At 43.1% G+C, this 26774-nt stretch overlaps 2 protein-coding genes across 2 annotated transcripts in view; both read left to right on the top strand.

The window, feature by feature from the left end:
* The window catches only part of LOC308248332 (spermatogenesis-associated protein 31D1-like), a gene marked incomplete at both ends in the record, with an annotated part of 51246 nt that extends 41624 nt beyond the window's left edge, over positions 1 to 9622 (top strand). The window contains 1 exon segment of the mRNA XM_080668301.1: positions 9619 to 9622. Within this exon segment, the coding sequence (XP_080524427.1) occupies positions 9619 to 9622 (4 nt within the window).
* A 247-nt stretch (positions 9623 to 9869) lies between these two features.
* LOC308248333 (spermatogenesis-associated protein 31D1-like) lies at positions 9870 to 16023 on the top strand (the record flags this gene model as incomplete). Its single annotated transcript, XM_080668302.1, has 3 exons — positions 9870 to 9942; positions 12143 to 12206; positions 12621 to 16023. The coding sequence occupies 3 exons, from the start codon at positions 9870 to 9872 to the stop codon at positions 16021 to 16023; spliced, it is 3540 nt and encodes a 1179-aa protein (XP_080524428.1).
* Between the last annotated feature and the right edge of the window lie 10751 nt (positions 16024 to 26774).

A 26774-nucleotide genomic window follows, 5' to 3' on the forward strand; every position in this document is an offset into this window, starting at 1 on the left:
GGAAAGGAGGGATTTAGTTCAGCTCCTACTGATTGCTTCCTTTGGGTTCAAAGTGACCAGCCCCCTTTAGCTCCTTTTGAAAAATAGATATCTTGTATCTCTCCCTTCCCTCCACCCTCCGCCCCTAAAAATCCCATTTCCTCCCTGATGAAGTTTAAGGAGATGGGCTCTGTCTCTTACCTTTTAGCTTAGCTTTAATAAACAGGTATGGCAGCCCATATCTTCCCCCTAGGATATGCTTAATATTCTTTCAAATAGCATATAATACAGGCCTTCTGTATCTGAAGAAGATCAAGGACAGGTATATATTTTCAGAAAATACCAGTGAAGAAGAGACAGTGGCTTAAGCATTATTTACTAAGTTAGTGATAAGAGGATCCCACAGGTTGGGTAAACTCTGAATGGGAGTGTTGCGGGGGATATGGCTGCAGTGGATCCTGGGCTGGTTGGGGAAGGGTTTAGGAACAGCACAGATCTGTTTAAAGATCTGTCTCATGGGTCATGTTAATGTGTTGGGGAAGTGTACTTTAACCTTGACACTCAAGGATGCCTACTGGAAAGTCACCTTGGGGAAGTCATTCCTGCCCCTGGGTCTTCAGCTTGTGGGATTGCCAACTTCCTCCCTCCCTCCTTCCCTCCCTCCCTCCCTCCCTCCCTCTTTCTGAGCAGAAACATTACTCAGCTATCTGTGGGAGGGATGTTAACCAGGCAGCCACCTACCTCCCTCGGTAAAATAAAGCTGAAAGTAAGGAAAATATGCATTAAACTAAGTGAGAAAGTAGGATCAAATGAAGAGAGGAAAGAGTGACCTTGTTGGTGGAACAAAGGTGATACCCATCATCCCAACACTGTGATCCTGTCTTGTTCCCTAGCTTCCTCAAACTGACTTAAGCTCCACCTGCCGTGGCAGATCAGAGCACTGCACAGCCTGCAATGTCTCACACCAAAAGGCATGGGCTCTTTCTTGAGCACTAAAACAGTATTTGCAGGGATGTCATCCCTGTGTTTGGTGATGGTGAAATTCGTTCCTTCCTTCCATCATGCTTGATGGAAAATGCAAGGCCTTTCCCTTTGTGTGTGTACACGTCACTTATCAGGAGGGAGGTGTCACCTTTGATATTCATGGCTTTAGGGGAGTTATAATCTCTCCCAGAACACCTATAGCTCATGAACCAGAGGTGAGTTCTCAACTATGTACCAGGGTTACTGATATTTGGGGGCTGTGTTTTTTCCAGAAATGTCTTTGTATAAGTAACTGACCATTATTGGATTAAATCTTTTAATCGATTCTACTGGTGCCCCAGAACTATCTAGAAGTCATTAATTACACAAATAACTATCCCTTGTTACTAACATGTGAATAACACAAATGGAGCTTAGGTCCCTGTTTCCTTAATCCATTCTCTCTTCAAAGCTACGAAAGTCTATTTCAAATCTCTTTTACTTTCCTCAAGCTGAGTCCATCTCCACTGGCTCAACAGATGAGCTAGAAGACATGAGATGGGAACTTTTCAACCAAACACTTCAAAAAGCACTTTCATATTCTTCCTTTTCCTTCCTGTTGCATGAAAAGAAGTTTACTCCCAACCTCAAAGGAATGATACTTCCTGAAATCACCTTATTGAGAGAGATAGCTAAATTCCTGTCTTAATGGACTGATGCACCCTTGCCAAGTACCCTTTTGCCCCTCTCTTTCCTTATGAGGCATTTAACATATTTTATTTTTAAAAAGCTTGTTGTACAGAAATACATAAACATGTACAAGAGCAAATACAACAATATATCTTCCCATGTACCCGCAACCCAACTTTCACAATTAAGAATTGGCATGTGTAATAAATAGATCCCATTTTTACAATAAAAGTGAAAAAGCCCATTGAAACATCTTGCCATCTGCCTCTCAGACATATTCCATGTGCCCATGTCAAAGCTCTCACATTTCTTTGATATTTATCACGTGTGGAACACATGTATGCACCACAGATGTAAACAGAATTGGTGAGGGAAAAGCATTGAGCTGTAAAGGCTTTGGCAATCAATTCTGTTCTGCCTTTAAGTCAACCCTGAGGAGTCATTTGAGTGAGTTCTCTCAACCCCATGCACAGAGCAAATCCCGTGCACAATATTGCTGTTCCTTCATCACACAGTGACTACACTGACATGCTAAAAGTACAGAAGTAGGAAACTACATGTTCAGTTGGCATCACTAAATGTGTTTTCAAATATTTAGAAGAAATATTTTCCTGTCACATTTAAAATAAGATATTGTGTTTTGAGTTAAACAGTCGATCAAACATATGTGTTTATCTATTCTCACTTCTACATTCCATTAAAAGTAAAAGATTAGATGTTCAATATCATTAGCCATCAGGGAATGCAAATCAAAAGCACTATAAGATAGCACTACACACAAAAAAAAGATGGCTAGTATCAAAAAAGTCAAATGTTAAGTGTTGGTGAGCATGTGTAGAAAGTAGAACCCTCATACATTGTTGAGAATAAAAATGGTGCAGCCATTTTGGAAAACATTCTGGTCCTTCCTCAAAATGTTAAATACAGAGTTAACATATGACCCAGCAATTCCACTTTCAAACATATACTCAAGAGAACTGTAAACATATGTCCACTCAAGAATTTATAAGGAATGTTCATAGCAGTATTATTCATAATAGTCAAACAGTGTAAACAAACCAAATGTCCAGCAACTGACAAATAGGCAAATAAAACATGGTATATTTAGAAAATGTAATATTTTAGCAATAAATAATACTGATGCATGCTATAACATGGATGAACCTTGAAAACACTATGATAAGTGAATGAAGCAAATTACAAATGACTACATATGAAAAATACACAGATAAGAAAATCTACACAGAGAAATAAATTAGTGGTTTCTTAGGGCCAGGGTGGGGTGGGGAGGGAGAAGAGAGATGATTGCTAGAGATTATAAGCTTTCTTTTTGAAAATGTTTTATTTATTTAGATTTTAATTTCCCCCACCTCACCCCATCTGAGGATATATATATATATATTTATAGATTTTAGAGAGAGAGGAAGGGAGAAGGAAAGAGAGAGAGAGAGAGAGAGAGAGAGAGAGAGAGACAGAGACAGAGACAGAGAGACAGATCTGTTGCCCCCAGTAGGAGGAACCTGCACCTAGGTATGAGCCCTGACTTGGAATCGAACCCACAACCTTTTGGTGTAAGGGATAATGCTCTAACTAACTGAGCCACCCAGTCAGGGCTGAAGTCATGAAAATATTTTAAAATTGATTGTGGGGATGCCCATGCCTGTGAATATACCAAAAATCACGCAATTATGCACTGTAAATGGGTGAATTGTATGGTATATGAACTCTAATTTCAATAAAGCTGTTAAAGCAAGTAAAGGGTTTAGAAGAGTATGTGCTTAACAATGACAAGAGGGGATAGGATATAACAAAAGATGTCAACACATTTCTGGAAGATGGAAATCCAGGTGAGGGGTGATAAGTGACTAGCAGAACAGAAAAAATGCTGGCAAAGCCATTCACTGCACAAAACACAGAAGACAAATGACCTGCTGGACCAGATAAGAAAGAAATTAGGTGTTCTATGTGGTAAAAATCTTGATTTTTTTAAATGTTCTATATTGTGTATAATTTTTTTTATTATTTTATTGATTTTCTACAGAGAGGAAGCGAGAGGGATAGAGAATTAGAAACATCGATGAGAGAGAAACATCGATCAGCTGCCTCCTGCACACCTCCCACTGGGGATGTGCCCGCAACCAAGGTACATGCCCTTGACCGGAATCGAACCTGGGACCCTTCAGTCCGCAGGCTGACGCTCTATCCACTGAGCTAAACCGGTCAGGTTGTGTACAATTTTTAAAGATTATTTTTGGAGGGCATGAGGTGAGTATTTTGTACCATCTTGTTAAAATGTTAGTGTGTTTCAAATGTGCAGAGGATCCCAGGTTACTTGCCTGGGACAGAACCCAAGACAACTGTGGTACAGCTGGCATTGCACACTTCTGTGTTCTGCATATGGTGGTGGTGATTGGCTGTGGGGATCAGAGGCAGAAATCTCAAACTTCAGCTAAAATTCAGGACAACAGTCTGTGGTCCATTTTATAAAATGTATTTAAAATTTTGCATGGATCGTAAAATCATAAACCCTTTGTCTAGATATACCTACAAACATTTTGGCCCATTTACTATCTCTCTCCTCTTTGTTGCTACCTCCTTCCCTCCCTCCCATTTCTCTATATATGAACACACACATATACATTAATGAAAACTATCCACACATACCTGGATATTTGAAAATATATGTTTTTTATTGATTTCAGAGAGGGAGAGAGATATAGACACATCAATGATAAGAGAGAATCATTGACTGGCTGCCTCCTGCACATCCCCTACTGGGGATCAAGCCTGTAACCTGGGCATGTGTCCTTGACCAGAATCGAACCCTGGACCCCTCAGTCCACAGGCTAACGCTCTATCCACTGAGCCAAACTGGTGCAGGGGTGGGCAAATTTTTTGACTTGAGGGCCACAATGGGTTCTTAAACTGGACTGGAGGGCCAGAACAAAAGCATGGATGGAGTGTTTGTGTGAACTAATATAAATTCAAAGTAAAGGAGCGGAGGGGAGAGCAAGAGAACCGGATAGAACAGCCGGATCCGGCCCGTGGGCCGTAGTTTGCCCACGGCTGGGCTAGGGCCATCCATTTTCTCTTTGAATATTTCATTGTGTGTTTATTAAGAAAAAGTAGTGTGTCTTACATACAGTAGTTACTCCCTTCAGTAAATTTAACTTTTGGCATAAAACTTTTAACTAATTTCCCATTCTTAATTCTATTTTTGCCAACTTATGGAGTAACTAGAGGCCCGGTGCACGAAATTCGTGCACGGGGCGGGGGGTGTCCCTCAGCCCAGCCTGCACCCTCTTCAATCTGGGACCCTTTGAGGGATGCCCACCGGGATCGGGCCTAAACGGGCAGTGGAACATCCCGCTCACAATCCAGGACTGCTGGCACCCAACCGCTCACCTCCTGCCTGCCTGATTACTCCTAATCGCTTCTGCCTGCCAGCCTGATCACCCCCTAACCACTCCCCTGCCAGCCTGATTAATGCTTAACTGCTCCTCTGCCAGCCTGATTGCCTCTAACTGCCCGCCCCTGCCAGCCTGGTTGCCCTTAACTGCCCTCCCCTGCAGGCCTGGTCACTCCTAACTGCCCTCCTGTGCAGGCATGGTCATCCCTAACTGCCCTCCCTGCAGGCCTGGTCATCCCTAACTGCCCTCCCTTGCCAGCCTAGTCACCCCTAACTGCCCTCCCGTGCCAGCCTGGTCACTCCCAACTGCCTTCCCCTGCAGGCCTGGTCACCCCTAACTGTCCTCCCCTGTGGGCCCAATTGCCCCTAACTGCTCTCCCCTGCTGGCCTGGTCACCCCTAACTTCCCTCCCTTGCCAGCCTGGTTGCCCCTAACTGCCCTCCCCTGCCGGCCTGGTCACCCCTAACTGCCCTCCCCTGCCGGCCTGGTCACCCCTAACTGCCCTCCCCTGCAGGCCTGGTCGCCCCCAACTGCCCTCCCCTGCTGGCCTGGTCACCCCTAACTGCCCTCCCTTGCCAGCCTGGTCACCCCTAACTGCCCTCCCCTGCAGGCCTGGTCCCTCCCATCCTCCCTCCCCTGCTGGCCATCTTGTGTCTACATCGGGGTGGCCATTTTTGACCACATAGGGGCAGCCATCTTGTGTGTTGGAGTGACGTTCAATTTGCATATTACCTCTTTATTATATAGGTTGTCTTTTGTGTTTTTGTTTGCCAAGAAACTCCTCCATTACAAGATTCAGTCTAGATTCACATACTGCATTTAGTTGTCTCCTTTAATCTGAAAAAGGTTCTTAGCCCTTCCTTTTTCGTGACAAGGTCCTTTTTGAAGAATATATTCTATGTGCCATTTTTATAACTACTTCTCACCTGGAAATTTCTTGGTGGAGCTGATCCTGTTTATCCTTTAAAGGATGTTTTTGTAGTTGTGAGTCCTAATGACCTTAGAAACAGCCAGAACCAGACTTGATATAAAAAATTAACAGACATGCAAAGATGTTGAGGGATTTTTCTTAACAGAGACACCTCTGTCAGATAAGGGAGGATATGGGAGAAGGGGGGGCAAGGAGGCTTGAAGTGTGCCTTCCTTTTGCATGTGGACAATGGCAAAGCTGTGGATGCAGTAGAAGACAAGCAAAGAAAGGAGCTGTCATTACTGATAAAACTTCCTCATATGGGAGGGAAAGGATTGTGTGTCTGGGGTCAAGACTGATTCACCAAGACTCAGCGAGGGAATGCAGGCAAGCAAAGTAAGGAATTGACACAGTAGGCTTCATTTCAGAAATTTATATCTAAAGAATGAAGCTGAAGAGTTATTATTAAATGACCAGAGGCCCGGTGCATGAAATTCATGCATGGGGGTGGTGTCCCTCAGCCAAGCCTGCACCCTCTCCAATCTGGGACCCCTTGAGGGATGTCTGACTGCCCAACTGTCCTCCCCTGCAGGCCTGGTCCCCCCCAACTGCCCTCCCCTGTGGGCCTAGTCTCTCCCAACTGCCCTCCTCTGCTGGCCTGGTCATCCCTAACTGCCCTCCCTGCTGGCCTGATCTCCCACAACTGCCCTCCCCTGCAGGCCTGATCGCCCACAACTGCTCTCCCCTGCAGGCCTGGTCCCCCCCAACTGCCCTCCTCTGCAGGCCTGGGTCCCCCCACACTGTCCTCCACTGCAGGCCTGGTCCTCCCCAACTTCCCTCCCCTGCAGTCCTGGTCCCCCTCAACTGCCCTCTTATGCTGACCTGGTCTCCCCCAACTGCCCTCCCCTGCAGGCCTGGATCCCCCTCCAACTGACCTCCACTGCAGGCCTGGTCCCCCCCAACTGCCCTCCCCTGCAGTCCTGGTTCCCAGCAACTGCCTTCCCCTGCTGACTTGGTCTCCCCCAACTGCCTTCCTCTGCCGGCCCAGTCACCCCTAACTGCCCTCCCTGCTTGCCTGATGGCCCACAACTGCCCTCTCCTGCAGGTCTGGTCCCCCACAACTGCCCTCCCCTGCAGGCCTGGGTCCCCTGCAACTGCTCTTCCTTGCTGGCCTGGTCTCCCCCAACTGCCCTCCTCTGCTGGCCTGGTCACCCCTAACTGCCCACAACTGCCCTCCCCTGCAGGCCATCTTATGGCAGCCATCTTGTGTCCACATGGGGGAGCCATCTTTGACCACATGGGTGTGGCCATTTTGTATCTTGGAGTGACAGTCAATTTGCATATCACTCTTTTATTAGATAGGATTAGCTGGCATAAAGAGATGAAATAAATACATATACACCACCAACAAAAAAAATATTATTTAAAAGGTATGGAGATGTCAATAGGGATTTTGGTAAAAAGTAAGAAAGTAGAGTGAGAAAAAAATCATAAACTTTTCATGGAAGAAATAACCATAGGTGTGAGTCAAAAAAGACAAAAATGTATTTCTAATGGGTTGTGCTCTTTAAAAGTTATGCTAAAGAAAAGCCCGTTCTCTAAGTCAAGGAGAGTTTGGTCCTGTGGGTTGTGGGCCAGTACAACTGCTCTGTAAAATGAAGAAATTAAAGTATTGCAGGGAGAGAAGGGATTTGGCAGAGAGAAGAAGGAAGAACAGGGAGAGATAATGTATGGCTGGAAGGGGCTGAATAGCCTAAAAGAGATACTGGAAGAAAAATTATTTGCCTTGTCTCTCTTTCTCTGTCTCTCATCATTTTTATTCATTATTACAGGCTACTCTGTCCTTTTATATTTTCAGTGAATGTGAATTCTTTAGGGAGATATGAGGGTAGGGCTGCTGATGAATAGATTTCAGGTTTCATTCAAGTAAAAACACATTATATAAAAGGGGAGATCTTGGATGTGTAAATCCCTGGGCTCAGCAGACTTTGAAAGGTTATGTAGGGTCCAAAATGAGATCACCAAGCATTAAAGGGTCTCAGGGACTACCTAGTTAACAGGAAGAATAAACAGAAAAGTTCATTAAGGTAAACATAGGGTATGGTAAATGGGTGGAGTTGGAAGTTAGGTTAGAGCAATGCAAAGGGACCTGTAGGAATGGACAGATCTGCTAGGCTGGATGATAGGGGTGGGTTGTGAGTTCACCTTCCCTTAGTTGTCCCCTCCCCCACCCTCAGAACCTCCGGTGTCTGTGCTGAAGCTCTGTGATGTGTGTGGGCCTGGAATTCTAGTCAAGAATGTGCTCTCAACATCCAGCTGCCTGAGGCAGAAAAGAACTTTTAAAGATGCAAACCACCTTCTTTGTCTGAGCAGCCTTGCTATAACATGGCTGAAGTCCTGCTCAACTTCTTAGTGATTCCCATCTTTGCCTTCCTGTGTGGGGTGGGGCTCCTTCTGCTGTCTCTGTATCACCTAAAGAAGGATCCATCTTTCCCAGTATTTTGGAAACAGAGAGACATCAATCAGGTAAATATTAAATTTATAAATAATAAATCGTTCCAAATACATGCATTTAATATAATCAAATTTTCTAAGTACTGCTTTAGCTGCATCTTACAAACTTTAATTTGTATTTCTATTTTCACTTAGTTTAAAATTCTTTTTTTTCTTTTGAGACTTTTCCCTTCACCCATGTGGTTGTAGTATGTTGTTTAATCTCTAAACATTTTGGGGTTTTCTAGCTGTCTATCTGTAATGGCTTTCTAGTTTTAATTCCTTTATTTGTTTGAAAACATTCTTTGTATGACTTCTTTTATATTTGTTATAGTGCGGTTTATGGCACAGAATGTGGTATATCTTGCAGAATGTTTCATGTGTGAATTCTGTTGTTGGATGAAGTTTTTATAAATATTGATGAGATCAAGTTGATTGACAGTGCTATTCAGGTCAACTATATCCTTACTGAGTTCCTGCCGGCTGAATCTATTCTTTTCTAATAGAGGGGTGTTGAATTCCTCAATAATAACAGCAGATTCATCTATTTCTACTTGCAGTTCTACCTCACATATATGTGAATTTGTACCTCACATATTTTGATACTTTGTTGTTAGAAGTTAAGGGTTATTGTGACATCTTGGGGAATTGACCCCTTTGTTGTTATGTAATGCCTCTCCATGTATGATAATCCTCAAGTCGGTGTCACATTTGAATGGGATCTGAGGCTTGCTTGGTTTATTTAAACTGTTTTTTCTTGTTTTTAACGTGACTTGTAATTTTTTGTTGGAAACCAAACATGAGGTATTGGGTAACAAGAACTGGAGTAAATAGACCATCAGCATGAAGTTTTATGTGTTCTGGGTAGGTGTTGACTTTGTTTAATATTTACTGTAGCTGTATATGTAAGAGTCTTCAAATTACTTTAGTTTTTAAAAAAATGTTGTCTCCAGTGATGTCTTTAGGTTTCCCTAAGTCTCCTCCTTAAATAGAGCCTATGCCTAGCTGTTCTTTCAGTGTGATCCCCTTACTATTCTGGAGCTCTGTTGATGTGGTGGTAAGGTCTTGGGGGAGTGCATATGATTAAATCTTAGGCCTTTAGTGCACTTGTGTCCCTGGGTTGTGAGGTCTACAAGTGTTTATAACCTTTTTTCTTTTCCTTTTCACTCTTTAGATGAGACAAGAGGCTAGAGAGGCCTACAATTGAGTAATTTTCCTTCTCTCATGTAAGATAAGGCTCTGGTAGTCTTTTTGCCAACTGAGGAGGCTTCTGTGATGGATAGCACTCAGGGAATATTTCAAAATGTTTCAAAATGGTTATCTTTCACCCCATTCCACCTTGGCCAGAAACACGAGAGTTTTTTCATTGTGAGAACCTAATGGAGTTCTTGGGGGTAAAATCCATAAATAGTTGGGGGCCCCGACATGCATCCTCCAGCAATTTGTCAATGTGTCAATGTGTCCTGCCAGTTTATGGCCCCAGTGGCTTCTGCTCCATGTAAGTGGATCTTGACTATGATTCTCTGAATTCACTATGAAAATTTTGGGTAGAGCTTTGTCCTTTGATCTCGATTCTCTGATGACTCCACAAAAAGTAATTGCTTTTCCCATTTTTAGGCTTTTGCTGCTATAAACTGGACAGATGTCTTTAAATATAAGCACTTTAAATATCAGATGTGGAACCATACATTTTTTCCCAAAGAATGATTCTTTTATTTTTCTGTTACTCTTCTCACATTTATAAATGAGTTTGTTTGGGTTAGAGAGCCACTTAAAATGGAAAGTCTGAAGAGAGAATAGAGAACATCACTCTTCTAGGGGAAGAAGAGACTGAGCAGGTCTAGTGGTTCAGGGAAGATTAATATTTCACAAACCATATGGGTGTGGTGGCATGTTGCTGGATAAAATCTCAATATAGTATATCTAGCTCTAGATTGTGTTAGAGAATTTGGGGTCATTGCACTTCATCATGAGTCACATTCCCATGTTGGGTGTCACTGGACCAAGCCTTCCTTTGTATTGAGCTGATCAGGAGAACAGTGCTTAGGCCCTGAGTGCCTCTAAGCGAGGCTGGAGCCAGAGCTCTGTCCCAGGTTACAGGGTCCTAGCTGAGGGAGCACAGATAAAACTGCTGGCCACAGATTTTATGTCCTCCTTAAGCAGAGAACTTCTGACTGAGAATACTAAGAATGAACTGAGAATACTAAGAATGAACCTCATAGATAGAATCCTTCTTTGAGTTTTTCAAAGAAGAAAAAAAAATGAAAATATTTTATCCCCCTTAAAACTTAATAAAAGATAAAAAATGCAAATTGTATTAATTGAAATAGAGAGTTGTATTATTCTTGGATCATAACTGTCTCAGTTTCCTATGGAGAGGAGTGAAAGATATGTGTCTTAGCCCCTCATTCTTTTCTTTTTGTTTTTAGCGTCAGGGCAAAGCCAAGAGGCGGAAAAAAGGTGGTAGACAGAAAGGTAAGGTTCTGCCTATTTTATGTGAGATCTCCTTTCTGTACTTTCCTTGAGGTCCTAGGTCCATGGTCTCTGAGGATGTCAGTCTAGATAGAGTCTCTCTCAGAAAACAGAGCCTTCAAAGGAGAGGCTCATGAGAAGACACTCAGAACCCGAGACACTTCTCAGATTCCCTGCCCTATAATTCTTGGGTATGAAGCAGTGATGGACCTGGGCAATGGGTATTGCCCATAGGTGGCCATGTGAGATGTCGAGAGCCAGACTACTGTCTACTAATTTTAAAAATGACTAACTTTCTGGAACTGAAATTCCCCTTTGAGATAACCATTGACCAATACTCCTCAAAGGGTTGTTTTGAATATAATATGAAATAATATATGTGAAAGCCCTTCGTGAATGAGAAAACAATACACCTCTGAGCTTTATTATTATTACTGAACATGTGACCTTGAATCCTAATTTTTGGGGCTCTCCAAATCCAATTTACCAAGGGTATCTTTCAAGAACATTCTAAATAGCCTCCTATAAGATGTCTTTGCTTCTACCTTCATCACTTTCCTGGTTTCTCAGGTTGGAAAACTTACCGGAGCAAAGTGGAGGAGGCAAGGAAGGTGCTTTCTCTTCTGCAAAGGTGACTAAACTTTATTGCTTTGATTCTGTAATCCTCCTTTTAGCAGTGTCTAAGGCTCCTTAGCAGAGTCTAAGGCTTTTTAACAGAATCTAGGGCTTCAGTGAAGTCTGGGATTGACAGGGGAAATCATCAGAATCAGAATATGAAAGCCTTTGGGAAAGGAATACCAGTTATATTGTGAGATCAAGGAAGTATCGAAATTGAAAGGATAGTATACAGTGTGAAGCCTTACCTGGGCCAGACCTGCCAAGATCCCATATGTTTGTTCTGGTCCTGGCAATAGTTTTTGTTTTGTTTTGTTTTGTTTGTTTGTTTGTTTGTTTATTTATTTATTTATTTATTTATTTATTTATTTATTTATTTATTTCAGAGAGGAAGGGAGAGGGGAGAGAGAGATAGAAACATCAATGATGAGAGAGAATCACTGATTGGCTGCCTCCTGCACACTCCCTACTGGGGATCAATCCTGCAACCCAGGCAAGTGCCCTTGACCGGAATTGAACCCGGGACCCTTCAGTTTGCAGGCTGATGCTCTATCCACTGAGCCAAACCAGCTAGGGCCTGGCAATAATTTTGTACCTCCTTTCTCTTGCAGCTCCCGGGGCCGTCATCATGATATCCAATTTCATCAATTATTATGTCCAGACCCCTCCTGTGAGGTATGTAATAACACAACTGCTGAGGTCAACCAGCTGCTGTTCCCAGAGGACTTGGAAGATGCTACTCCTTTGGCTTCCACAGTTTCTGGTACTGAGTCAGCATACTCTCTGTCTTCTGCCTTCTCAGTAGTCCCACTAAGAGACCCAATCCCTACCTCTCTGTCCAAGCCTTTTCCACCACCACTTCATATTTTTTCCCCTAATCCAATGACCCCCACAGTTGACTTTGTTTCACCTTCACCATTATGTTACTTTCTGCCACTAGACCTTTTCCTACTTTAGAATCCAAATTCCCAGTGGACCATTTCCCACCCCAACCCCCTGCCTTACCCATCTCCCACCACATGACAATCAGAGAGTGGATCCTATTCTCCAATAAGAATCTATTTTGTCTCTGAATACCATCTTCTCAAGTGATCCCATTCTTACCCAAGATATCAACTTCTTACCAGGTTTGTCACAGTCAACGAATCCCACTGATTCACTTGCTTGTCAACACATCCCATCAATGCTGTCTACTTCACCACTACCAGACTGCCCTTCCACTGTGATTCAATCAAAATCAATTTTCCCCTCACTGAAGCCTGTTCCAGAGGACTTGTCTCCAGATAGTACTGGTGGATTGTCCACTCATCAACCAATAATCAGAGACACTGACAATTCGAACTTGTCAATATCAGACAATTCCTGTTGGCAGGCTTATGCCAAGAACATGTTTCTCCCCACATTATCATGCTCTGATTTTCAGCAAGAGCATGTTTTTCTCCATCTACCAGAGACCGGCCTCTGGGAAGACTCTGTTTCAAAGCACATGGAGGCCAGTAGCCACTCTTTCCTTGGCCTTAATGTCCAGGCACTCCTGGAGAGACAAATAAAAAAGAGAAAGGATTTGCAGATTGTAGAGAAGGAAGAAAATAAGCAGGGACCATATTCAAAACAATTTTGGTCAGAATACCAACAGTCATCTTTAGGTAATTCATTGCAACTACTTGATGTACAGAACACCATAGTCCCCCAAACTGGCTGGAACACTGAAGACAAACCAGAGCAGCTGCACAATAGCCAGGAGCTATTTTATGTCAAGACACTGGAAGAAAACTTGCAGCAGAAATATAGCCAGCTCTTCTGGGGTCTTCCCTCTTTGCACAGTGAGTCCCTAGTAGCTACTTTCCTGGTTTCCAGTAGTAGCTCCCCACTAGAAACTCGCTTTGTCTTATTCAATGGAATTTGTAATGCTTCCATAATCAAAATGCAGCATCAAGGATCTCCACCATTTCCTCATTTCCATTTCCTTCCCCTAAACAATGTAGATCCTCAACATTTGCCTCAAATCAAGCCCCAAACACAGTATTTCACTCAGGTCCAGCCCCAGCCCCACTTTCAATCCCAACTTGCAATCCTGCCATCTTCTTCATCCCAGATTAGGGACTGTGGAGTGTCTTTCAATAGATCTCAGAATGAGTCAGACTCTAATATCTTGACTGAAAATCAACACCTGGACTGCCATATATTGCAGAAGCAACAGGAAAGTTTGCAGGGTTTAGTTCCTATTCTCCAAAATGCTCAAGATGCCACTTGTCCTCAAGCTCCCAACCTTCCATTGGTCAGCCAGTCATCCCATGCCTATGTACCAGTCTCCATCCTTCCTGGCCATTTTCATACCACCAATGAACCTCAGGGGCAACTGCAGCTCTATGCTCCGAGTAGGGTAATCCCATTCCAATGCCATCATGCCTGCAGGAATCTAGAGCCTCTAGAACTGATAGTACCTCAGTATAAATTAACAGAAACCTCTCTGCAGAAAGACAGGCATGCTCACTTACAACTCTCTGAGCTTCAGGGAGAATATAGCAAGTCTCTAGGCAAGAATGAATTGTGTTTCCCAGGACATTTATGTGAGGGGGTTCCACAAAACTTTCAACTAAGGGAGGACATAAAGAGGAATCTTGGGTATATCCTAGAGAAGAGCCCAGAAGACAGCCCACAAAGGATCTCAGAATGCTACTTAGTAAAGCGTCTGAGGGCGGCCTCAGAGACAAAAAGTAACTGTGTGTGTCACTCGAGTCACTTAGGAAATAAATTATTAAGTGTCTCAAGGAAGGGCATAAACCAGAATAAAATTAAAGGCATTCTTACATTACATTTGAGCAAGAAGTCTTCTCAGATCACTGAGGGTAGAATCCCTATAGGTGTGTGTCATTCATGGATGGCCGAGGACAATACATGGTCTCCTTCTGGGAATTCCTACACCAATAAGAAAAATACAAATTCAAAAAACACAATGACTGGTAGAGTCTTCTGTCAGATTACCACTCTAGAGCTTTCTTTTCTTGATCCCAACACTCGACAAGTGCTAGAAGCCCATATTATAAGGTTTCGTATGAATCAGAGATGGGGTCTCCCACTAAAGGTTATTAAATCCATAAAATTCTATACAGCAAGAGAAGGCAAAACATGGCCTCTTCCCCAGTTTGACTTTACCTCCTCAGCCATCCATATTTCTAATGTAGTTTCTGAAGCTGAGGTTTTCAAGCCCCTTGAGGGAAGCTCCAAAACTTTTCAGGGAAACAAGCTGAGAATAAATTCAGTTGGTATCCTGGAGTCTCCTCTCCCGGCTTTTCCACATGTAAGCTGGGAAGGACAGGGGGTCCTGAAAACATCACATGCTGGTATGGAACATAAGCTTGCAGAGAATGTCCAGAAAACTGTGTGTGGCAGGCAGACTTTTCAACCCCTCATGCACCACACCATAGACAAAGGGAGACAGAATGAGACTGTACTGAACAACAGATACAGCCCAAAGGTGCCCAGGAAGCTAGCTGGAGCTGGACATGAGCCCAGGGATGAGAATGTGAGTTCCCGTGATAGAATAAAATTGATTCGGGGCCAAAAGACAATGGCGGAAAATTTAAAATATTTTCCCATCTCCAAAATGTTCAGTGAGATATTAAAGGCCCAGGAGCCATGTGCAATTAAATCACAATCTTGTGACATCTTGACAACCCAGGAGTTGGGAGTATCCCAAATGATAAATGTCAATATGAGTAAAGAAGAATCTACCCTGGCCACCGAGTGTTCCTCACCAAAAATATTAGTTCCCCAAAATTCTAAGCTATCAAACCTGCAAAAACAGCTCCTTGATGAGTTAAAACTTAAATTGAAGAGCAGGGAGCAAAGCCGCACTCAAGGCTGTCCCACTGACATGTCCCTTACTTCAGATAGCTTTCCTTCCCTAGCCTCACCGACTCTGCCCCGGAGCATCTCCAGTGGGCACATGGGAATGTCCAAGGGGCCTCATGTCTACTTTGAGGACAGCACAGAGCTCAGGCAGGAATCCTGGGTCCCTAAGAATGTCTTATGGAAGTGCCAAGGTATCAATTTACCACCAGCGGCTAAGAAAGTGAGAACTTTGGATTCCAAAGCAGAAGAATGGAGAAGTGAGGATTCAAGTGTATGGACATCTAAAGCTAGAAAGAAGAGCCACCCTGTTGAAGAAAGAGAATTAGAGGGTACTTTCCTGTCTTTGTCACAAAATGAACAGTTTCCTCCTGATAGTTACTTCAAAAAAAAGAGGAGGGAATTTACTCAGTGGGTCAATTCCAAAAGAAAAAGTAAAGAGCTGGAAACTCGCCAGCAAAAAACTAACTTCATGTCAACCTTTGCACAGGAACATGACTTAGCTGAAAGTGCAACTATCTTTTTGGATTGTGGGCTTCCTGAAGCTCATGAGCTCATGACAGCCATTGGGAAGATCCTAGAAGAAAAGGTGGCAAATAGTCATGAACTTCAGGCCTTCCATTTAAGTCAACAGAAGTAGGAACTGCAGGCCTAGGAAAAGACTGTCAAGGGACATCCCTCCAACTATGGGGGGCTCTCTCTGACCCACTACCAAGAAGAATGTGCAAGTACCAAATGCTGTAACCAAGAATCTGTCACTAAGTAGAGTTTTCTTGCAAGTGTTACAAAGAACAGAGTCAGGATCAGACATCCTCAGAAAGTTGTAGCCTTCAAGGACCAGCTACTGTGCCAGAGTCAACATCCTTCCTTACACTCTCAGGAGCCCATCCAAGACCCACCAGCATGCATTAATTATGCCAGGTCCCTCCAGCCTCTCTCACCCCTGATGAAGACACTGCACTCAGAGATTTGACTCTTCTTTTCAAACAGAAAACATTTCTCCAGCACTCTCCAGCACCACCAAGGAGAAAAAATTTCTTTAAAGAAATCATTTGGTCCTTGTTGAGAAAGCCTCACAATTTTCATGACAACAAAGCCTCTGATGAAAACAATCTTTCTTTAAAAATAACCGAAGATATTGATCCTGCTCAATAAACGTTTCTTTTAATGGAGTAGGGTGTCCTCTATGTACTGCACTGGGTCTTGGGTTTTTCATATCCATTGACTTGTGCTTAGAAAAATGAAGGAGTCATTTCAGTCCTAACAGATTTCCTCTTTTTGTTTATCTAAAAGATGACCAGTCCCTTGTAGGGAGTCTAGGTGGCCTCAGTTTTATCCTGGGATCCTTTATTTGACCCTGCTCAGATTTCCTGTAGTTAAAAACACTATTTTCTCATAGAGAGTACAAAAAGTTTACTCTAAAACCTTTCAGGCATTTCCAAAGTGAGAAAAACCCTAAAGTCCAGAACTTGGCTCACACTGCCTTTTTATTTGCTCCCTCATATAGCCAGAATCCTTCCTTGTTACCTCCCAAAAGTTTTGGAATTGGAAGTGGGAAAGGAAGGGTGTTTAGGAGCAGAGGTTGGTGGTAGGGAGAAATCTTCCTCTTAGGTCTCTTGGTGAAGAATAAATGTCACCTGTTCCTAAGAGCTCTTCTCTCCCTCATGAACTTTGGGGTGATAGGTTATGTTTCCCACCCCTTAACTTATTCTAATGAAAATGTATAGCAGTTCACCATTTCCCATTCCTCTTCACTTACTGGAACAGAAGGGAGGAGAGAACTTGCATTTCTAAAAAGAACCAGAGATAGAAATAATTTCCTGAAAATAGTGGCTAACTTTTATTTATATGTAGGAGTGGTCAACAGGAAGCCACCCAGAATTTGGGACAAAGGGAGACAAATAGTAATGAAAACTAATGGTGGAGTGAGTGGGAAAGAAGAAAAGAATGAGGAGAAAAATGATATCATTACAACTCATGACCCCATCCTGGCTATCCATTCCACCAAACATTATCTTATCTCCAACGTACCTCCTGGAGACTAGCCAGGGCTTGGTAGAGCACAATGATACCATTTTAGCATAAAAAATATGTGGGATAATCATTGAGTATGAAAACAGTATCTCCAAGGATGTTGGGAGGCTGCCCTCCTACTTGGTGCCTACCTTCTCAGCCATACTATATCTTACACCAAGGTTCTAGAAATTTAGGGTTGTTTAAGTTAACTCTTGCTATATAATGGATACTTCAAAATTTAGTGCTTTAAAAAAACACATATTTATCATTTCACAGGTTTTGTGGGTTAGGAATGTTGACCCAGCCTACCTGGATTCTCTGCTTCAGTGTCTCTCAAAATGTTGCAATTACAGTGACAGCTGGGCTCGGGTTTCACCTGAAGGCTCAACTGGAGAAGGACCCACTTGTGTGCTCACTTTTGTAGCTGTTGTTGGGATTCAGTTCCTTAAGGCCTATTGGATTGAGGTACTCAATTCCTTGCTGGCTGTTGGCTACAGTCCTCAGTTCCTTGTCATGTGGGCCATTCCAACATGGCAGCTTGCTTCATCAAAGCCAAGAGAGAGTCTGCTATAAAGACAGAAGTTACAATCTTTTATAAACTAATGGAAATGACATCCTATCACCTTATCCTGTGAGCCAGAAGCAAGGAAATGAGCCTACACACAAGGGGGAGGGTAATTTACTCATGGTGTGAATTAGGAGGTATACATATCATTGGAATCTTCTTAGAAGTCTTCCTAACACAAGGATTTCTTCCTGGATACCACACTAAGTTCACTGAAGCACAAGTGGCCAAAGTTGCCAAGTGGATCCTCATCCTCAACTATACCAATGCCATCAAGGTCAAAACTGTTTAATTGCTAAGATGTAGTAGTGGTGGCTGGTAAGAAAAACATCAAAGAATTGGAGCATCCAAAGAAAGAGGGATAGGTGCTATTCCGCTCCTTTACTTTGAATTTATATTAGTTCACACAAACACTCCATCCATGCTTTTGTTCTGGCCCTCCGGTCCAGTTTAAGAACCCATTGTGGCCCTCGAGTCAAAAAGTTTGCCCACCCCTGCTTAGAACCACCTGACTCATCAAAGACAGTATGTAGACTTAGAAGAGAGGAAAAATAAGGCTCATCCTGGCTCCACTACAGTCTCTTCACTCTACCCTGGCTCCCAGACCATAAGCCTAAAGAAGCAAACTTCAGTTCTTGTAGAGGTATCCTGTTTGTGACAGTACCTCAAGAGGAAGCAAACCATACAGGTTACAAGGTTTAATTTCTGTTCTTCTTAGTATACTTAATATAGCACATATATTATTTCATATTTATTTAATTCTTACAGTTTGACCATAAGAGAGAACGAGTCACCCAATTGATGGAAAAGTCGTACTGTATTAGGGAATGCAGACCATGTATCTCCCATTGTGGAATGTTTTCCATATACTCATGGCCCAAGGACTTTGAATCAACAAAGTGTGGTGGCTTAAGGCCTGAGATACTTGGTTTGGGGTCATATAACCAGTCAGAGAAACACTGAATGAGGTCATGAGAATGAATTTGCACACTCAGAATATCTAGAAAGTGACCTCTCCAAATGAGGTGGCGCACTTTCCAGGAGTGATCTCAAACCCTTGTTCTGCTTCTAGGACTTTTTTCCGTTTTCTCAGACTTTTGTTCCTATGGGAAAGCAGGACCATTATAGGACGCAGGAAAGCATGTTAGTTGAGAAAATGTTTGGAGAGATGAGGATCAATTTCTCTAGAATAACATTTCATGTGCTTTGTGCCCACACTCATGGATCAGTGATATATAATTTCTTTTTTTTTTGGGGGGGGGTATCATTTACATGATATAGTGTGGCACCTGAAGAATTGTCACTAACATTCAATGGGAATGCACTACCACATTTTTTACAATCTCATGCTTACACCCTGACCTAATATCAGAGCAAACAAAATGCATGAATGGACTGGTACCTTCACCTGGACTGGGCCTGGGGACCCTAGATCCCAGCTTTATGTATTGAGAATATCTCTGGTGCCAGGTGTGCCTAAGAAAATAAGATTCCTTGAGGCAGCCTTTAGAGAGATTAACACTGAAAACTATGATCCATTTTGAAGTCTCAGTGAAAAAGCCCAGACTATGAACCCTTCTCTTGAATCCCTTTTTCTAGAACCTCCATTGGCCCTGAATAGGTGTGTGTATTAGGCTATTTTCCTAGGGCACAAGGACATATTTAGTTTTTGGTAGGGAGACCACTGTGGAGACTGTCTTCTTATCTCTCTCAAGAGACATAGGGTCTGTTCCTTCCTTCCTGGAGGGGGACTGGGTGTTCATAAAAGAAACATTATTATGCAAGTTTATCAGTGCTTCACTGTGGGAAGGAGGTTAGGCTGACAATGACAAGAGTGCGTAATTTTCCTGTGCAGGGATTCTTGTCCAGCTTTAGGCCATTTTCATTTGAGGCAGGACATTTTACCAAGGTATTGATGTTCCTACTCCCTGCCAGAGGGGACTCCGAAGGAATAAAAATTAACTTTCCTCTTTTGTCTTACAGGAAGTTCTGGGCTTCAGGTCTCTGGGATTATTAATGCCTACCATGTTTCCTGACCCAAACAGAACTTGTGAGGCACCTGTTGTACAGTCCTGTGCAGACTCTCATGTGAGAGGAACATTTAGCTGGTGTTCCCAGGATAGAGGAGATAGGGGTTCACACAGTTGTTGGGTTGAAATAAGGATAGTTGCCTAAAGGTAGCAGTGGCTCCAATAATTTGAGAATCCTATCTAATAAAAGAGTAATATGCAAATTGACCATCACTCCAATACACAAGATGGCCGCTCCCATGTGGTCAAAGATGGCTGCCCCCATGTGGTCAAAGATGGCAGCCCCCATGTGGACACAAGATGGCTGCCACAAGATGGCCGGCAGGGGAGGGCAGTTGGGAAGGACCAGGCCTGCAAGGGAGGGCAGTTGGGGGCAATCAGGCCTGCAGGGGAGGACAGTTGAGGGGGACCCAGGCCTGTAGGAGAGGACAGTTGGGGGGGACCAGGCCTGCAGGGGAGGGTAGTTAGGGGTGACCAGCGGGCAGGGGAAGGCAGGTAGGAGCAATCGGGCCTGCAGGGGAGCAGTTAGGCATTGATCAGGCTGGCAGGGGAGTGGTTAGGGCAGGGGTGGGCATACTTTTTGACTCGAGGGCCACAATGGGTTCTTAAACTGGACCGGAGGACCGGAACAAAAGCATGGATGGAGTGTTTGTGTGAACTAATATAAATTCAAAGTAAAGGAGCGGAGGGGAGAGCAAGAGAACCCTCCGCTCTTTCGGCTCCGTGGGCCGGATAGAACAGCCGAACAAGCTGGATCCGGCCCGCGGGCCGTAGTTTGCCCACGGCTGGGTTAGGGGCAATCAGGCAGGCAGGCAGGCGAGCGGTTGAGAGCCAGCAGTCCTGGTTTGTGAGAGGGATGTCTGACTGCCCTCATGGGGTCCCAGATTGGAGAAGGTGCAGGCTTGGCTGAGGGACACCGCCCCCCGCCACCCCTGTGCATGAATTTCGTGCACTGGGCCTCTAGTAGGGATATAAAGATAAGTTCCTTAAGTATATGGGTTTTGTGTGAAACCCGTGTGAAAGTTCTTTTGTACACAGCACAATTTTTTAAGGTCTGAAATGATGTTTGCTGAGATAACTAATCATCAAGCCCTATTATCTTGGGAACTAACAATACATTGCATTGCAGACAGTTGGCATAGAGACAGTGTAGCCATTGGCCTTTTAATAGGCCAAATGGCCTTGGACGTTGAACATCACAGTAACAATCATGATGGACTTAAGAGCCTCTGCTTTTGAAAACTTAAAAAAAAAAGGACTCATTTTCATAAAAAGTCTGAGAGTAAGGTTGGCCTCTGGAAGGACCGTTCATACTCTGGCTCAATTATGCCATCAAGATTCAATTTCTATCCCCTTTTTTTGGCCCTATACTCTGGACTGGCTTCATTATGAGACTTTCTGTCTGGCAACATCCTCCAAGCTTCAGGTGCTGCTGAAAACGGGTTGTCTCTCACTAGTTTCTTCAAAAGTCCCATTGTGCCTAATTGTTTCCAGTTGGGTCACATGCCCTTTTCTGACCAATCACTGTTGCCAAAAGCATGGGGCAATTTTTTGGCCAAGTCTTAGTTACATATTCATCCTTAAAAGAACATTGTTGCCCAGTCAGCATAGCTCAGGGGTTGAGCATCAACTCATGCACCAAGAGGTCATGGGTTCAATTTCTCCTCAGGACACATGCCTGGGTTGCAGGCTTGATCCACAGTAGGGGATGTGTGGGAGAAAGCTGATCAATGTTTCTCTCTTATTGATATTTCTATCTCTCCTTCTCCCTTTCTCTCTCTTTCAAAATAAATAAAAACGTATTTTTTTAAAAAAGGGACAGTGTTATTAGGACCCCTCCACTTGCACATGGACTGATACTGAGAATGGGATTAGTTTTCCAGAGGGCAATAGAGAGATTATTTCCAGAAGGTGAGTGAATGCTGGGTGTCAAAACAAGCAAAACAACAACACAGATGTTTACTATAGCCCTCTCTTTCACTGTCCCATTTCTGACTTGTCCAAAGTCATGACATTGTACCTCAATTCCAGTTCAGTTATGGCCACATCTTAGAACTTATCACCAGCAACCCTCTGCCTTCTGAAATACAGTCTGATATTGAAACTTTATCCTTTCTTTCAGCTTATGCACTCAGAGTGCCAATTTCTCAACCTATTCAGGAACTACAAACCATTTTATACTTTCTCCCTATCCATTTGACAATCTTTTATTTTCATTTCCTCCTCCAAGGAAAGCTTTATGATCCATCACTTAACCCCAAACCTAACTAGTTCTACACTAAACAGCCTACCCCAGTCTGCTTTCATCTCTCCTGCCTGGAAAAAATCCAACTCTGCTTTTTTTTTTTTTTTTTTTTTTTTTTTTTTTTTTGACCTGCCTTCTAATAAGGGGCTGACTCCCCTTAAGTATGTTGATGTCACTATAAATTTACATAGTAGTTACTGGTTAGCTCCAAATATGACTGAAAAGAATCCATTCCTTCCTCCCGTGTTTAATATGTCCTAGCAGTCTCCTAAGCACTTGGGACACAGAAATGAAGGAAACAAAGTTCCCTGTCTTGGTGGAGCTTACATGATTGCTTTCTTAGCCAATTCTCTTGCCTAAGTACTGCGAACTATTTCACTTTCCTACAACTTCTCCGCACACCCCACTCATTGAGCATTATGTGCTGGACCACCACAGGTGAATGAGAGGTCAGCAGATGGGAACTTTTCATTAGAAAAACTTCAAAACAAAACGAAAACCAACCCATAAACCTCCATCCTCTCTTATCTCTTTCCTTCCCTATTATACTGAAAGTTTTCCCTGGATGTTTTCCAGGACCCTCCCAAGCTAGGATATATCCTTGTTTGCCCATTCACATCACTTTCCACATTGTGTGGAATATCTGGCTTAATTACAGGTGACCCTTCAATAACGCGGGCTTGAACTACATGGGTCCACTTATAATTGGATTTTTTCAATTTACTCGCTCAGTTCTGTTCATCACAGTTCAATTGACCCTGGCAGTTCAAAAATACGTTGTTCAAGGTTCAACTGGCAGTTAGTTGTGAATCCGCGAGTGCACAGTTAATACGCAGATTTTCGACTGTGCAGATGGTTGGCACCCCAACTCCAGCGTGTTTCCGAGTCAACAGTGTCTGCCTTCTGAGGGGACAGAGACTTACCTTTGACCTCATCACAGCCAGGAGCACCTGGTGGAGCTCAGGAACCTCTGGAGGAAGGAACTAGAATTCTGCAAGGGGAGCTCCGCCCAACGTACCCTGGGGGCGGGGCCACATCCGGGCCGGCCCCTGAGGCTGTGGCTTTTGGCTTCTTAAAGCCGAAGCATTGGGCAGGTGCTGAGACCATGCCTCCGGCGTCTGGTTCCTATTTTCATCGTTTCTGGAAGATGAGGGCTGAGATTGAACTCAGAGAGAGGTTGTTAAGAAGGCATGGGGCTCCCGCAAGACTTCTCCCTGCCCTGCCAGCCCTCAGTCTTCCTTTTCATCCCCAACTGCCAGGCCTCGCGGGCTCTCCTTCCCTGCACCCCGGAGAGGCGGAGGCCCCAGAAGACGCTCAAAGGCTTGGGGTAAGGACTCTGCCAGCCGGACGAGGCCTTCCTTCCGGGTAAAGACTCCTCCAAACTCCACGGAGGCGGTCCGAGTCATAAATATAGTGACAGTATTGACGGTGAGGGCTTCACCTTGCACTGGCGGCCTGGCCTTGCGAAGAAACCTCAGTCTCAGGTCTCATCTGTTGTGCGCAGTGATGGGGTTGCTCTGAGAACTGGAATGAACTGGTACAGGCCCATGTTAAGGGATGGGCTGGGCGCCCTGATGTAGTTAGCTCGTGGGCCTTGCCAGCCCCCAGAGAGCCCCGAGCCGAGCCGTGCGAGTGCCGGCCCCGTCAGGCCTGTGAGTCATCCAGTTTCCAGTCCACGCTCCAAGTGAAGAAGGCGTCATCTCTGATTCCCTGCAGGACCAGTGGCCTCTCTGGTTGTTTTCGGAGGATCCAGCAAGGGAGTTACCTCCCCTGGGACCCGTCGGTGAATCCGGTAAGAATGGTACCTGGGAACCCCAGGAAAATGTACATCAAAGCATTCGTGTCACTGGACAGAAAGGTAAACGCAGATCAGTTTGTCGAGCACTGGAAGATCCGGGGCAGCAGGAATGAGTCTCTCCAGCAAACACGACTGCAGGCTTTCTATGGGGCAGAAAATCTCAGGTAACAGCCTTCACTGCAGTTATAGATACGTTTATGCATTTACTGAGGGCCTACTGTGTGTCCAGGTTCTCTGTTAATTAGGAACTCTCACCATGTTTATCTTAGGAAGAGGCACAAGAAAATCTTTTGTGTGACTTCCCAAGTAGAAAATATGTAGCAAATTTGAAAGATATGGAAATGTAGAAAAACCTCATAAATTTTTACCTTTAAAACATGCTAACTTTTTAATGCATCTCTTTCCAGATTTTACATGTCTTTTTTTCATTGTTCAAATAATATGTTGTTTAAAGGAAAAACACTATCATAAATATTTCATGTTATTATAAAGTTTCATTAATAACTTAAAATGATAGCCTATTAAGTGGTAGAATATTAAATTCTATTTTTGTTGACATCTGGATAGCTTATAACTAATGTGGTTAGGTACCCACCCATGAGGTTATCTATTTCAGCACTAGATTTTCCTGAGTTTCAAGCTTGTGAAACCAACTGCTTGTCAATCAAACATCCTCAGTGTAAAATCTTCCAAATGGAAGCCATCATTTTATTTTACCTCCAAACTTCTCTTTCACTTATATTCCCAGTATCAATCAGTAGCACCTGGACAGCCAAGCAAGAAACATAAAATTCACTTTACATTCTTCCCTCTTAATTTTTCCCATTGCTGGTCATCTATTACATGGATGAACTGGAAAATGTGATGGGAGAGAAATCCTAGCGTCACAGTCCACCACATTCCCCTCAAATATGTAAGAAGGTCATGAGCTATATTTTTAATTACCAATTTTAATTATGTTACTAATACATGGTCACATTCTGTGAGTCAAAATTAAAACATTTTTAGTAAAGATGAATTTCCATTCCAAAACAAAAACATGTAATTTCACATAAAATCTTCAATTTCTTCATTTACTTATTTTCTTTCTATTTATATAAGTATAGATTCTTGGTTTTCTAACTGATTCACTTCAATATGTTACTAACAATATTTCACAGATTTAATTAGTTACTTCAGTCTGACTTCTGCATTCTTTTGATTTATGTGTAAGTTCTTACTTTCTGACACAAAAAGATTTTTCAGGCTGATTGTATACATCAGCCCTGGGAAAATTTCAACAATTTCTCCAAGTAGCCTAATTCCTTTAACGGAGAATGATATTTAGACTTGAAGGTCAGGGTGTTGAATGTACTCAATTTTAAAAGTATACACATATTTTTTATTTCAGAGAGGAAGGGAGAAAGGATGAAAGAGATAGAAACATCAATGATGAGAGAGAATCATTGATTGGTTACCTTCTACATGCCCCACACTGGGCATCAAGCCTGCAACCGGGCATGTGTCCTTGATGGGAATTGAACTCGGAACCCTTCAGTCTGCAGGCCAACACTCTATCCATTGAGCCAAACCGGCTAGGGCATTTTAAAAAATATGTTTTTATTGATTTTAGAGAAGAAGGGAGAGGGAGAAAGAGATAGAAACATCAATGATGAGAGAGAATCATTGATAGGCTGCCTCCTGCAGGATTGGGGATTGAGCCTGCAGCCTGGGCATATGCCCTGACTGGGAATGGAACTATGACTTCCTGGTTCATAGGTGGACACTCAACCACTGAGCCACCAGGGCTGGGCAGATGTGCTGATTATTATTAGGATGTTGCTGCTTCTAGGCCATCTCAGTGAACACAGTTAGGGAATATGTGTATGTATATGCATGTAGACATTTACACATTTAAATATTGACTTATTTTTATATATATGCTGAAAATCATGGATTTAAATTAGTGCCTCCATTTGCAGTCCAACACCACCGGGTTCATTCTAATTTTCTCTCTTTCCATGTATGTAACATCTTTCTCCAACAATGAGGAATGTGGCTTCATTATCTCCAATATATTTACTTGCTCAATCATTTCTGTATGTGAGCAATCTCTCATCACCACTGTCCCCTCTATGTATGGGTGTCCACCACTTGTGCTGAGAAATCCGCATGTTTGGAAGTTGTGTTAGGAAGTACCAACACAATGTATTAGGTAACCCTTCTATGCCAAGCCCTCTTCACCCTGCTTGGGACATTGACAACATCTCTCTTACTGCTCCATCCCTTCCCACATCCCCTTTTCGTGTGAATGTTTATTTTGTTTGGCTCACCTAATGGGCATAAGGCTCAATTATTCAGAATGGGAAGAGGAAGAGGAATACATAATCTTTTACCACCTTAATTTTCTTGAAGCATAATTGACATGTAAAAAACTTCAAGTATTTAAAGTGACCTACTAGGTGAGTTTGATAAGGAAAGTATTACAGTTGAGAGAACATATTCAAATCCCTACATTCTAATGTAGGTACTTAAGCTTTCTATTCCTTTCTGTGCCTCAGGCTGGTTAATTCATTTAACACATCCTCAAGTTTTCTGATTATTTCTTTAGTCAATCTAAATCTGCTGTTATACTCCTCTAGTGAGTTTTTCATTTGTTATTGGACATACAGCTTCAAAATTTCTGTTTGTTTTAAAATAATTTTTATCTCTGTATCGATATTCTTTATTTGTTGAGATACAAGCTTTGTGATTTTCT

This window comes from Plecotus auritus (assembly GCF_963455305.1).
Source record: "Plecotus auritus genome assembly, chromosome: 5".
In the NCBI taxonomy this organism is placed as follows: Eukaryota; Metazoa; Chordata; class Mammalia; order Chiroptera; family Vespertilionidae; genus Plecotus; species Plecotus auritus.